This window comes from Anser brachyrhynchus (assembly GCF_964034855.1).
Source record: "Anser brachyrhynchus genome assembly, chromosome: Z".
Classification (NCBI taxonomy): domain Eukaryota; kingdom Metazoa; phylum Chordata; class Aves; order Anseriformes; family Anatidae; genus Anser; species Anser brachyrhynchus.
In genome coordinates, this window is record NC_137697.1 from 4,597,150 (window position 1) to 4,610,844 (window position 13,695).

The following is a 13,695-nucleotide window of genomic DNA, read 5'->3' on the forward strand; positions in this document are numbered from 1 at the left end:
GGCTGCAGAGGAGGTGGTGCTGTCCGTGTCCTCCCACCCCGCTGTCCGGCTCGCTCCAGTGACAAAGGCTGGCAGGCTGGTTTTCATATGTATGCTTTTTAATATCATTAATTGTTACACTACACACAAACAGTAACAATGATAAATACTGCAATGGAAATGTTAAAAAAAAATATTATACGCTTCATGTTTTTTTCAAAAAAAACATACTTTTAAAATAAATTAATGCATAAAACTGATGGTAGAAAAAAAGAAAACCCAAAACAAACCACAACACAACTGATCTGTTTAAGGCAATACTCTACGCGGACGGGAACAGAAGTACAACAGTGTGCTACATGTTCTGAACAGGAAGAAAGAAAAAGAATCCGTACAAGATGCAGATTGATGCTTCAGGAGTAAAAAACTCCCAAAACCAGATAATAAAACCAATGGCCAAGTTAAGTGCAGCATTAATACACTCTGCATGTCAAATGATTAGCAGGTTCCTAACATGGACTAAGGTCAAGCTACAACAAATTTATCTTCCTAATTAAAAGGTTATTCAGGTCAAACCCTACACTTAACTCTACTTTGCATTTGGCTGTTTCAGCTATGTTTCACTATATGCAAGGACAGCCAGAAATTCATCTCCTGCTTTGAGATTAACACAAAGGTTGGGAGGCCTCTCCTGAAAGGCATTTCCATTGACTATATCCCAGAAGGATCCCATCTGCAGTGACCCACAAATGCCTCCCGCCACCCCCTCCCCTGGGCGCCAGGCACTGCGCGATGGAAGGAGACCTTGGCAGCATTTGTTTGGGTTTAGTTTCTTTCAAGCTGAGGACATGAAATGGAAGTTCGGACTTGATCCGGACTCAGAAGAGGGCTGTCCCCCCACCTGCTGGGTTATCTGGAGCCTGCTGGAAGCGCAGCCTGCTCGTTGCCAGCACAGGAGAAACCCAGCCTGCAGCCATGCTGCAGATGCAGCTGTGACGTTTGCTATCAAAGCTGGTGTGAAGCTCCATACCTGCCCGGACAGCCAATCAACCCCAATTATTAATGCAGCCCAGAACTTGGCCACTGGAAGGTGGACAAAAATCTTAATGCCAAAAAAATCCCCCTCTCCCTCAAAATTGAAAAGAAAAGGGACAGTAGCCACTTCCTGCCAGCTTCTCCCGGTGGATTCCCATCAGCTGCCACGTACGCAAGATTGGCAGTGCCAGATCTCACCAGCATCGACCCAGTACGTTCCCAGTAAGGTGCAAGTCTGCAAGGTGCTGCCAGGGGCAAAGAAGCTTCCTGGGACATGGTCAGAGCCTCTTGTGCTGCCCTGCTGGGGTGCTTGTGGAGGAAGCCATGGTACAAAAGGAAAGAAATCCAAGTGGAGTTACCAAAAATTAAGAATTGTGATGGCCAACAGCTGTCCGGACTGCCTCGGGTTTGGGTGGGAGAGGGGGATGCAGAACTGGGCTGAGAGTCATTCTGGTGCAACTGCCTCTGTTGCTCATCACAAGTTCAAGGGGGGGAAGAAAAGAAAAAGACGATGCCTGCTTTGAGAAAAGAGGAGTGAAAGGAGGACGTGTGCAATATAACAAGGCTTGCGATTCTAGAACTAACCACTGGACACGGATACCCAAGTTTACCTGTGACAACTAGTTATACTTCTATCATTGCTGCTGCTTTCCCCCCTTCCCTTATCTGACCCTTCTCTAGTTTGGGACGTGATGTTTGACGTGATGGTCAGTGTTGGTTCTCCCACCCTAGTCCCCGCGCAGCACTCCAGGGGACTCAGTTACAGGATGTGCCATGAGGTCTGGAAGTCACACGGTAGACACAGACCAGCTCCGCATGCAAGCAGCGCCTGCTTTCAGAACCCCTTAGAAAGCTATTTAATGGTGCTTCGTTTCCTTCTTTATTAAGGTTCAGTAATGCCTGTGGAAGGGGTTAAAATGGTTAAAAACGTGCAAAAAGGGAGGGCGGGGGGAAATATCTTCCTGAAATTTCCCCCCTGCAAAGACTTCATCCTCTGCAAGAGTTGTTCTCCCTGCAGAACCACAGCCCCTACCCATGTGTTTCACAGCCGAGAAGGGGACCACCAACAGACTTCCACCTGTGCCTCCCCATGGGTCTCGGGCTCAGACAGGTCTCGGACCGGGATCTCTGGTCCCAGTGTGCCCACAGTGCTGATGCTGGAAGGGTGACGGCACCCACCTGGGCTTGGTGGCTCACACCAAGGTTTTAAACTCGCTCAGGTGACCCTCAGCCCCACGGCCTTCCCCTGGCCACTCAGGTGGGTGAAGAGAAATCCCGTCCGGCTCGCCGGCTCACCCACCACCACACCTCTTGGGTCTCCTGCTGGTCTGATGTTTGCCTTGGGTTTGTCACCGACAAGCCGAACACACCTGCTATCCCAGCCAGCTTCCCCATGCAAAGAAACAGAGCAGAGAAATCTGAGCTGGGGAAGGAGGCAGAAGTGATAAAAACCAGAAGGGCTGCTGTGAAGAGGAGAACTTGTCCAAATTTTCCAGCTCCCTGTGGGTCTGTATCACATCTCCCGATAAACTTTGCCTTTCCCAGATCATGCAGCCTTGAGGAAGATGAGTAACAAATGGAGTGGCAGCTTTTTTGGAACTGGTGCAGAAAAGAGAAGGCAGTCGGGGCGGAGCAGTGCTTTCTGGAGACCTGACCCGGGGCAGCTGAATGGGCAGCGTGGGGAGAAATCCTGCTCCAGGAGGGCAAACATCGTGGCGTGTAACAGGACTTAGCTCAGCCTGGCCTTTCGGTGGCCTTTTCTTTTCCTGGTGCCTACTGTGCTGGTTTCCAGTGCCACGCCTGAGACGGTCAAATTTAAACGAGGCTTCTTTTGTACCTTCCCTCCCTGATGTAATCCCACCGCCTCTATCGCCACTTGTTACTATGGAAATGGCTGCCTCACAGACCAGGCACGATCAGCCAGGCGAGCTCCTTCCAGGAGCAAATCCATCTTTTGCTGAAGCAGCTTTTTACAGAAAAAGAAAGCCTCAGACCCACCACCAGTTTCTGCTGGCAACTGGGTCTGGGAAGCAATGGGAAGAGCTGCTCACCGCAGGCGCCAGGGCAAGTCAGCAATGTCCTGCTCCGTGCTGTGGCTGCCTGAATCCTTGCATGGGCCACGGTGCTCTGATCCATGTCATCTCCATCCCTGGCCCTTGCCTTCCAAGCAAGCTGTCGGAGGAGTGCTCAGCCAGGCTGCTGTGATCCTGGGACTGCCATCGGTGTCAAGGCTGAAGGAGGGGACATAGTTGTATTTTTGGGAAGTGATGCAACAGCTCATCTGCACAACACAGTGAGCGAAAATTGGGATGCCAGCCCCACGGAGAAACCTGCACCTGGTTAGTCTGTCATTAACCCTCTGTGTGTAGTCCCAGGTCCCAATCTCTTCCTCTAAGTCTCTGGCCCTTCTGCTTCAGGGTTTGTGTGGCTCTGTAACAGGCACGTTCGTCTGGTGAGGTGCAGTTCAAGTCTGGAGCAGCCTCTCGCACGAGAAGTCCTCGACAAGAAGTGACAAGGATGCCTTGCCCTCCTTAAGGTGAAAAGCACCTTAAAATGCAGACCTTCCCGTGCCTGCCCTTCAGGCTCAGCCTAGGCCAGCTTCCCCTGTGGCACTCTGCCCATCTCTGCAGATGTTTCTGAGACATGAGAACTAGAAAGAGAAGTGAGTTGTGAAGAGTCAGCTCTGAAGGGTGTCAGAGGCCAAAGCCAGGGTATGTTCAGGGTGGCACATGCAGCCTGTGCTTGCTGAGCAGCCAGGTGACAAAGCCTGTTCTGTTCTAGGTAAGAGTGGCCATACTGTGTGAGTACGTCAAGGAAGAATGGAAAAATAAAGGAAGAGCTCAGACACAAGTGCCTCAGATCATTACATAGATGCTAAATATAAAAGCATGAAACTTCCCTGGGAATATCCCAGATAAGCCCTTCAGTGATCTCTTCCACCCAATTAAAATTCACTGTCTGAGTTGGAAATCCACTTGCACTCCTGAATTCCTTAAGTCTGCTATCAGGGGATGGTGCTGTTGGACCACCAATTCTTCTTACACGTTCCCTGTGTCAGCCTGCGTATCAAGTAGCCAGCGGTGCACGAGCCAGCAGCCAAATAACTGGGAAACAACCCCTTGCCAAACATCTGCCCCCAAAGCTGTTTAATCTCTATACTAAGCTCACCCTGCAGCCTTCTGGCATATGCAAGCAACACTGGACGCTGCTAAACAGAGGGAAAGGAGAGTTGTGTTGCTATCCTCTGCAGAACTTTGAAAACATGTGTAAAACTTTTATAGCTTGCTTTTTGCACCTTGCTTGCAGAGCTGTCCTATCAATGGTGCCTGCCACACACTTGAAAAGATCCATGCGGGGTGGTAGTGGCTGGGGAAGGCAGGTTTCTCCCCTGCGCTGCAGAAGGGAATGGATGTCAGGAGGGGACGTGACCTGCCTGGGGTTGGAGCAAATACACAGGCCAAAAGCAGCGAGGGACCCCAGATCTCATTGCTGTGCACTGATGGTCCAGCAGACTCTCTGCAGAAGTATTTGGCTGCAGTGCTAGCTCAGGGACACGGTGTATCTGGTGTATGCATCTGAAAACAAGCTTTGCTTGGTATCAGCACTGCACTGAGATAGATTAGCTTGGACAACTGGGATCTGCCCTAGGCCAAGGCAGCACTTGGCAACCTTTCCAGTTATTGCTTGTTTTTCTTCTCTTGTTCCATCTGGTGCCCAGCTGGGTCTTTCCTTCCTTCAAAAGCATCTTCATATTTCTGTTGAGTCACACACAGGGTGCTGCACTTTTCAAGCTTCCTGCACGCCGTTGTACAGCTTGCAGGCCAGCCTGAGGACAGACTCTGCATGGAGAGGGAAGGTTTCTGCTCAGGATCTCAGATCAATGTGTCAGCCAGCACACAGCTGAGCAGAGCAGCTGTCTCCTTTTGGGAAAGGAGATGGAGAGCCAAACCAGAAGCAGTTGAGTCTGTCCTGTCTGTGGGTGGGCACAGCACCCCCAAGCCCCTTATGAAGTCTATGCATCAGGCTTGGCTGCCTGCTTTAGCAATCGCAAGGCATCTGCAGGCACGATGGCCAGAAGAGCAGAGTAGACCTGACAGCCAAATATACGCATTGGGGGTAGACGTGCAGCAACATCAGATATGATCCAGTGGCTCTTCCAAAGGTCGGCTTCAAAATATGTCTGACAGGACATCAAATGAGCCTCCGGGATGGTCACCTGGACATCAGCCTTCCTTCAACCAAAGGTTATTTATACAACCGCAGGAAAAGCAGAATAGACCATGCTATCTAGGACCCTTCCTCGACTCTGGGGGGATACTTCCCCTCACAAGGACATCTGGAAATGGGGGGTTTGCGGACTGACTGGAGAGATAAGAAGGGAGTGCTGAGACCTTGCAGTCCAAAGCCAGCTCACATGAAAGGGCTAAACTAACACCTGATAAGAGGAAATGATTTGCCCAAACTCAGATAATTTGGTGACTAAAATTACTTAAAATCCTAGCCAAAAAAGCCAATCTGGCTTTAGGAGGCACCAAATGCAAATTCCTTTGTTAGAGGTGCCAGCATCACTATAAGGAAGCTATCCCATTTGCGTGGTAATTTAGATGGGCAGTAATGCAGTTTTTCATACTCCATGGCGCTGCTCCCCCTGGTATTCTGTACACTTCAGACTGAAAATAAAGCCTGAGAAGACCGTATGGTTTGGTGCAAAGACTGGTACAAGGAATGATTTGCTTTCTTGCAAGCAACCTGCAGTTCGGAGAGTACCCAGCAGCTCTGCAGATTTTAGGGCTTTCTAATGCTGCAACAAAGAGTCAAGGGCTTTGCTGTTTGCTTTTGCCTTCTCCAGGCCATGGCAGCAGATACACTGCTGGTATAAGGAGAGCAGCGCCAGAACAACCATGTACCAACAACCAACTCCTTCCTGGGAAGCCCCCACAACCTCCAGTGAGGGCACAAGGAAAACCTGGCCAAAACAAAGGTCTGAACACAAGACCAGACAGGGAGAGCCAAGCCAATCTGCTGTTAACACACACTGCTGGGCTGTCCATCATAAACTGTAATGAGCCAACAAACATGCCCCATGGTCATAACCTGATTAAGGGGCTGCAGTTCAGAAGGGTTAGTGGTCAGTTTTCTATGATAGCCACACGTGCATTGCCTTAATCCATTCAGCCTTCCTGATAATGACCCTACACAGGTAACTACTTTTCCCCACCCTTTCTACTTTAATCCCCTAATAAAATATATGAACACAAAGCATAGAGAGGAGAAGCCAAAAAATTGCCATTTTATGGTCCTGTACTGTCGTGCCAAACCAGCTATTTGTGCAACCAGCTCCTTCTGTGAGGAGGGAAAAACACTTGGCTTGAGCTTCTGTCTGTATTTGGAGGAAGCAATGGCCTAGTTCACATTTAAATTAATTTCCCTCCCTCACATGTGCAAATGAGTAGTTCCCTCCCAGGGACCTTAAGGGGTTATGGTGGAAGCAGGTGCCCATCACACAATGAAAAGGGTGGAGGGCGGTTGCAGGGTTGTGGGGTTGGGGAATGCCTTGGAGCACACAGCAGGCAAAAAACAGCAACACGGGCAATGAAAGAACTTAGCAGTGGTTATAGGGAAGTTCTGTCCTTCAGAGGGGAAGTTACAGCCCTGGGAGACACAATCTCAGCAGGTCTCCTTCCATCTTTGTCCCAAGACAAAGGTGGTTTGATGGAGATCTGTGGGATGTGCAGTCTGCCAAGGTTAACCAACAGAAACAGACACCTCGTTGCTTGAGCAGGCTCACCAAAATGCTCCTGTGGGAAAGGCTGAGTGTGTGCAGCCTGCCTGGAAGGCACAGACACCAACCCAGGAGGATAAGCGCAATGGGGATGTTGCATGGTACCAACGCTGAACTGCAACCTCCTGCTTTAGAAGTGTGCACTTTTAAAGAGACTTGGCCACGTCCTATAGGATTTAGTTTGACCACGGGGTTTCTGTTAGGCTTTGACTACATTCCCCATCTGAAAAATAAGACTCCGTGAGCTTTTCCTCCCTTTACCTTCTCTTCCCACACACTGCTGTTAGAGCTCTTCTCCCCACTGCAGACAACTTGCTAATCTCACACCGGAGCTAGCACTGGAGGGGAAGGCTGGCACACAAAAGAAGAAGCAAGGAATTGGGGAGCTGAAGCTTTGTGCTTCTTTAGAAACACTTCTGAAATATTCCCCCTCAGCACTGCCAGGTGATGAGAAAGTGAGAGGAATTCAATAGAGGTACACTCTCTCCCTAGAGGAGCTGGCAAGTTAACCAGCACTTCTGCACAAGGAGGCAGAGATGCTCAGTAAACAAGTCTGCTCCATCCTCTTTCTGTTCCCTGGCAGACAGGGCAACAGTCCCTGTTTTGGGGAGGGGGCAAACACAGCCTTCAGGGTTGCCTGCAGCTAGCTGCTGAATAATAAAGCCCAGGAGCCCTGCACGCCTGCTCTTTTGCTCATGCTGCAGATGACATCATGCCTTGCACTGCACAGAGTAAAAACGCATGATGTTAAATAAGTGTCCTCCTCATCACCGAGAGAACTTCTTAAAGAGTCAGCTCATGATGTGCAAATTTCATACAGGGGATCTGTACTTCAGGGTGGAATCAGGCTCTTTCTCGTGGCTCAGGGGAATTCTGATCAGAAACAGAAGTGCCTTCACTTCTTCTTTCCACCAGGCTCTAAAGCGAGCGCTGATGCAAGGCAGGCAGGCAGCCTTTCTTCCTGGCTAAGCAGGAAAAGACACAGTTGTGGCTGTGTCAAAAGATTTCACCTCAGAGAAAGATGCCAGCCCATCCATCACCTGAGTCCCATGCTTTCTGAAGCCAGCAGTGTAAAACCGAACAGGGGAAGGACATATTCCTAATTCTAGACATGATTTTGCATTTAAAACAATCTGTTGGTAAACTGGCAATTCAGTCCAGAAATCTAATGTAACACCAGGTTTCCTGACTATTCCAGCATCAAATAAACATAATTGTTCCTGAGGTGGGACAGCTCTAACAGACAAAGCTTGGTGCACCAGGGAGCCGAGATGCAATAAACAGTAGTTTCCTCTCACGGCTTTTTTCAGCTGAATCTGCTCATAATCCCTCTGTTGCTGAAAACTCCCCTAAAGTCTGACACCAGCACATTAACAAATCGCTCCCATAGGCACCAAGAGATGTACTGTCAAGAGCACCAACAGCCGAGCTCTAAAAAATATCTTTCTTCAACTAGCATTTTTAAGCACTGACCTTCAGAGTGTACAGCTCCAGTCCTGTCTTATGCAGGACTCGTTTTTTCTTAGTTGAACAAAGTTTAAGATTTTTGGAAGCAGATGGCTCTCGCAGGAATTAAGTAGAAGCTGAAGTCAGTGTATTCAACTGAATTGAATTCATGATTCTGGTATTCTCAGGCAAGGACTGAATCTACTGAGAGTATGGATGGATTGCAAATCAAATCTGATGTGTTTGGTGATAATTTAATGTGGTGCTAAGGGTAGATTGCATTGGGTGTGTGACACAGCTCTAGCTAGTACTGACTCACAGTGAAATGCCACCATCTTGCCTTTTCTGCAAGTGAATATATTGTGTCATGTTATTCCTGGCTAGACTTGCTGTAAGAAAGGATGCCCAGCTCCATCGCCATTCCTGTGCCCTGGTCATGGTGTAATTTTGGTTACGCAGGCAAATGAGGCTTAGTGAACTAATTACGAACTGACCTCAGGTAAACCCCCCTGACACCTCACTCACCCCTGATCTTGCAAATGGATTGTTTTTAGAGGGTAGGATTAACTGCAGCCCCATCCAATCCTTCCCATTCTGGAACTGACACCTTACAAAACATCTCTGGTGCCTACAAAAACCCAGAAGTATCTCTGGGCCCTTCTGCATCCGCTCCCTGGACCAGTCAGTTCTGCCAGGCACTGCCTGGCACTTTGAGTTTAACTCTTTTGTTTAACCATAGTTTAAAATAACTTATCAACCAATCATAAAATGAATTTTTTGGTTTCTCCTGGCTCCATGAACACAAAGAGGTGCACGTCCTACCATAGGAGGAAGCAATGGCTGTTAAGTTTTACAGTTATAGTGGAAAGCACTGATCACAGCCTGCCGGCCTCACTACTGGATGTGACAGGCGGTGGAGGAGGTGGCTTGGCAACACATGCAGGTAGGGTTGACCGATTTAGGGGGGATTAGGTCGAGGTCCTCGTCATCTGGGATCTCATCTAACCGGTACCCATCCTTTAGCAGCTGGATGTTCAAGTCTTGGTTGATCTGCTACAGACAAAGAGACAAACAGTCAAACACTTGAGGCTTCTTGCTTCTGGCAGGTCAGAAGAAGAAGGAGGTCCCTTATTCTGGAATATATTACTCACATACGATATGGGAAGTATATATGATATTTTAAATGGGAAATAATGATGATAAACCAACCGGGAGCTGTGTAGTCCTTCCACTCAGTTTGGGGCACTACAGCAGTTGAAAGGTGGTGGTAAAGCCACATTGCTCTTTGTAATCTCAGATTCAAGTGCTGTCTAGCCAGCTCTGGGTGAAAAACCCTTTGAATCAGGGCCCACAGATTGCCCAGATCATTTGAGCTGGTTCCTGCTCTTGTTTTTTTCTCCACACTTCAGAAAGATTTTGCCCCAGGAAGGGATGCAACGGGGAACAGTTTCCAGCAACTTGCATGCAGAATGGCTGCTCGGCACCTTGCCTGTAAATCAGATCCTACAGAAGCAGCACCCAGAGGCTGAGCAGCTAATTCACCGGGCAGCTTGGGAATACATTCAGAAACAATGCAAGGGATTAACAAACGTGAACTTCCTGCCATTTCTCTCTGAGAGGGCAAGAGTTCATATCTGTAAGTCCTCCTTGGAATTTCTGCTTGCTCCAAGCAAACACCCTCCGGGTGACCCTGACCCCCGCAAGAACTGGAAATGACAGCACACCCTCAGCTCCTTTATTTGTGTCCTTGGCAAGCGGACGGTTGCTGAGCTGCCACGACAGACAAACTGATGCTTCTGCAACACATCGGCCAGCACTGCAGGACTGAGCAGAACTGGGAAGAGCTTCAGTGAAGCTGATGGGCAAATCTCTGTCTGTGCTGTGGCAGTGTGGGGACAGAGCCAACTAGATCACTGGGGAAGAAGGAAACATGACACTGTTTCTGCCACGGCCCCTTCCAGACTCACAGACTTTACACCACTGGTAAATTCCTTGTGTAGCTGTTTTTGGCTGCAAAAGGCCGCTCTAAGCCATTTCTGGATGCTTTACTATCAGCATTCATAGCAAGGATGGCAAGAGAGAGTGTAACTCACCTCAGCTGATGAGTATCCCGAGGAGGAATATCTGGACATGTCGAAGTCATCATCACTGCAGGGAAGGACAAGACAGCAAAGAAGGAAACAGTTAAAGAGACCTGAATTCCCTGCTTACTCCTATCCTTCTTGTGCTGTGAAGCTGTCCTTTAGGCACAGACAATTTACATCAAGGGAGCCTGGAGAGCAACTTCCATCTGTGAACCTCAGACATTTCCATGAAAGTGCTCTTTACTCTTGTCTCTTCCTGCTTGATTACACACACAGACCAATTACAGCATATGCCAAAGGGCACAGCAAGGAAGGCTGCAAGTGGTCTGCAAGAATGGTTTCAGCAGGAGTTAGCTCCAGTGCTGTGCTCTGTCATGAAAACTTGCTCGCACCATAACGTATATCATCTTATTATAACGTATATCATCTTATTATCGCTTTGCATACCTGTCCGTATCCAGGGCTACCAGTGGCTTTTCATCTGGACTCTGATCTAATGACGAATAGCCCTTATTGGGAACGACGAGCCTGAAATAATTAAATGTTCTCCATTAACCACACAGTAAAGCTCAGTACCACACATAGTCACATCAAAGTCATATGATAGGCTTTCCCCATTTCATTTCTTTGCAAGTCCTCCCTTACTGGTGAAGACATTTAAATAGGTGCAATTCAGAGGAGGCAGGCTGTGTCTCTGGGTAGCTCAGAGCAGATTTACAGGGATGGACGCTGGACATGCCTTGGGAACACACTCCTCCCTGGAAGGCAAAATGATTGGGACACTCTGGGCTTCATTCTGACAAAACTATTCAGTTCACAGTGCTTGCCTTGTCAGACTTCTGCGTTGACTTTTTTTCCTAGCAATGACTACATGGCACTTGCATTAAGTAAGCAGGAGAAGGTATTCTAGCTAGGGGAAGGTATTCTAGGATTGGAAATCAGGGATTTGGTCTTTCTGCCTGAGTCCCTACCCAGCCCCCATAACACAGAACTTGTGAAGTCTCACCCCTAATTTTAGTAATATGAGAAGTGAGAGCTGGTGGGTACAGCATAAGAGCCCTGTCTGACTAGCACTTTTAAAATCCCATTATTCTATAAAGACTTTCAGTTCATCAGAACTGTTACAATGGCTGCTGATGACTTTGCACCTTTAATTGCCTGAGGGAATCTGTGGAATGGAATATAGACTTCAGAGCCTCTAGCATAAGGAAAATACATTATTCAATGGTATCCAGATCACAACAGAGTTATTTCATCCACAAAATTGCACAAAGACTTGGGTTCATATTTAAAATAAGATCAACCAGACTCAGCAAATGGAGCAAGGTACTATGTTCAGCAGGTGGGAACTGCAAGATAATCACAGAAATCTCCTTATTCAGTAGGTTAAATCAGATTCTCTCCCAAATGAATGATTGGTCTTTAACAATACTATGATACAGCAGGGCTTCACTAAGGGTTTGGGAAAGTCTAAAAATGATAATCTGTCTCATGCACGCTCTAACTGCTCTTTAACCAGCTGCAAAGCTCTTCTGCTTCTACTCAGAAAATTTCAGAAAGCCATTACGATTTTAGTAATGTAAAGGCATTGAAGATGGGAAAGGCCCAGGGAGAGCAAAATATATGAAATGTTGTAACAAAGCAGATGTATAGGCTCATGACTAGTTGCATTTTCTTACTGCATTCATTGAAATGCAAGGCTAAAGAAATTAATTGATGATGCAGAATTTCCAGCCTGCTGCATCAGGGAACAGCAGAAAATAAGATCCATTTGCAAAATGCAAAACCCCTTCCCATATCCTCCAGAGGTTCCTTCTGCTCCCTACAAAGCATGTAGGAAGGAAGTCAAGAAGCAAAGATGTCTGGAACTAAAACAGAAGCTGTGATCTGGCAGCAGCAGCTTGCCTGCACAGATACCAGAGGCACTCACTCCCATGCCTGCTCTCCATTTTTCAAGTCACTGCTCCACATACACTCACTGACAATTGTTACTACATTGTGTGTGAACAAAGCACCATCAGGGGATCAAGGAGAACAGCCCTTTGTGGTGCTATTTACTTGATTAAAACAAATCACTACATCTTTTTGTTGAGAAATGCCTTTTTTCGCAGTAATGAAACTTCAACTTTTCTGCCACAGGCTAAAACTGTGATGTTTTTTGTCCCTGATTTAAGCCTTTTTCTTGCATCCTGATTGCTTGATTGCTTCTTTTTTTTTTTTTTTTGCTTCCCAGTGTCCTTGGAACAAAGCTGGGTTTAAGTTGTACCTGCTTTCATCTGCAGGTATGAGATTTTTGTCTGGGTGGTATTAGTTGCTCAACATGGAATATTTTACAACGACATCTGAGTTTAGTTTATTCTTAGGGTGGACTACAATATCTGGCTGTGTAGAAGTAGTGCAGATGGTGTTCTGGGCTCTGTCTGTGCTTGCAGTAGGGATTGCCAGCATCACACCAGCCTTGTTCACATTTTATTTGCTCTTAGGGAGGCTGAGCATGTTATGGATCCAGATTCTTTCTCCTGTAAGGCTGGCTGTGCCCCTGCCTCAGGAGAAGATTGAATGGTGAAGGCAACCTGGTAGCAGAGGCCAGATTTCAGAAATTCATACAAGTAATACTGAAGAACAATGGCCTTGGGGAAGGAGGAGGAAGTGGGGAAGGGACAAGGAGAAGCAATACACTTTGCCTGAATGAAGAAAACATATTTGATGAGGACAAGAGCAAAAAAAGGGGAAATGGCTTTAGCTTCTTCTCCTATAGAGCCTGGAAGAAGCCAACAGTTCAGACGTAAAGAGCCACTAGAACCTGGATGTTTTGCTGTGTATCCAACTGGAGTCTCTAATTGTACTGCAGCCTTGTGAACAAGGTTGTGATCTTTCTGCCCTGTCTATGGCAGGACAGAGGTATCGGGTGGGCTGTGCCCAGAGTGCTGCTCGGATCCCAGAAAGCCAAGGGAGCTGGGGGATGAGGAATCATGGGCCAGCAAGAGCCTGTGCCAGGCATCTCCCAGCTGTATGGGAGCAACGGAGCTTGGCTACATCTGCTACTAAGGCAGTGGCTGCAAACCTGTGTTTTGCAGATCCCAAAGGAAGCTTTTAAAAGCTGTGTGAAAAGTAACTAAGAGATGTGAATCTATTGCCAGCAGGCTGAGCTTGGCTGTGCAGGGGTCTCCATGTCCTCAAACACTGCTCTGATGTCCATGGATGGAATAAAGCTGAGCTGGCTGTTCTAAAGCTTTTGTCCGTGGTCTTCAGTGCTCGGAACTTCCCAAACCAAAATACTCTTCCTTCCAGGGGTAGCTCTGAAACAGCAGCCCCTCCAGTCAAAAGTCACTAATTTTACAGGTAGGCATCTGCACTTATCTCGTCCTC

The 13,695-nt window shown here is 47.6% G+C and overlaps 1 protein-coding gene across 4 annotated transcripts in view; it reads right to left on the reverse strand.

Moving 5' to 3' along the window:
- Positions 1-80: 80 nt before the first annotated feature.
- FAM219A (family with sequence similarity 219 member A) overlaps positions 81-13,695 on the reverse strand; it is a 99,096-nt gene continuing 85,481 nt past the window's right edge. For 2 of the 4 annotated variants that reach the window (XM_080574791.1, XM_080574789.1), the window contains exons 4-6: positions 10,774-10,854; positions 10,336-10,390; positions 81-9,292 (exon numbers count right to left, since the gene is read on the reverse strand). In XM_080574791.1, the coding sequence (XP_080430917.1) occupies positions 9,137-9,292; positions 10,336-10,390; positions 10,774-10,854 (292 nt within the window). In that variant the 3' untranslated portion in view covers positions 81-9,136. Of the gene's footprint in view, positions 9,296-10,335; positions 10,391-10,773; positions 10,855-13,695 lie in introns of all 4 variants that reach the window. The other 2 variants (XM_080574790.1, XM_080574788.1) reach the window with 1 other exon arrangement.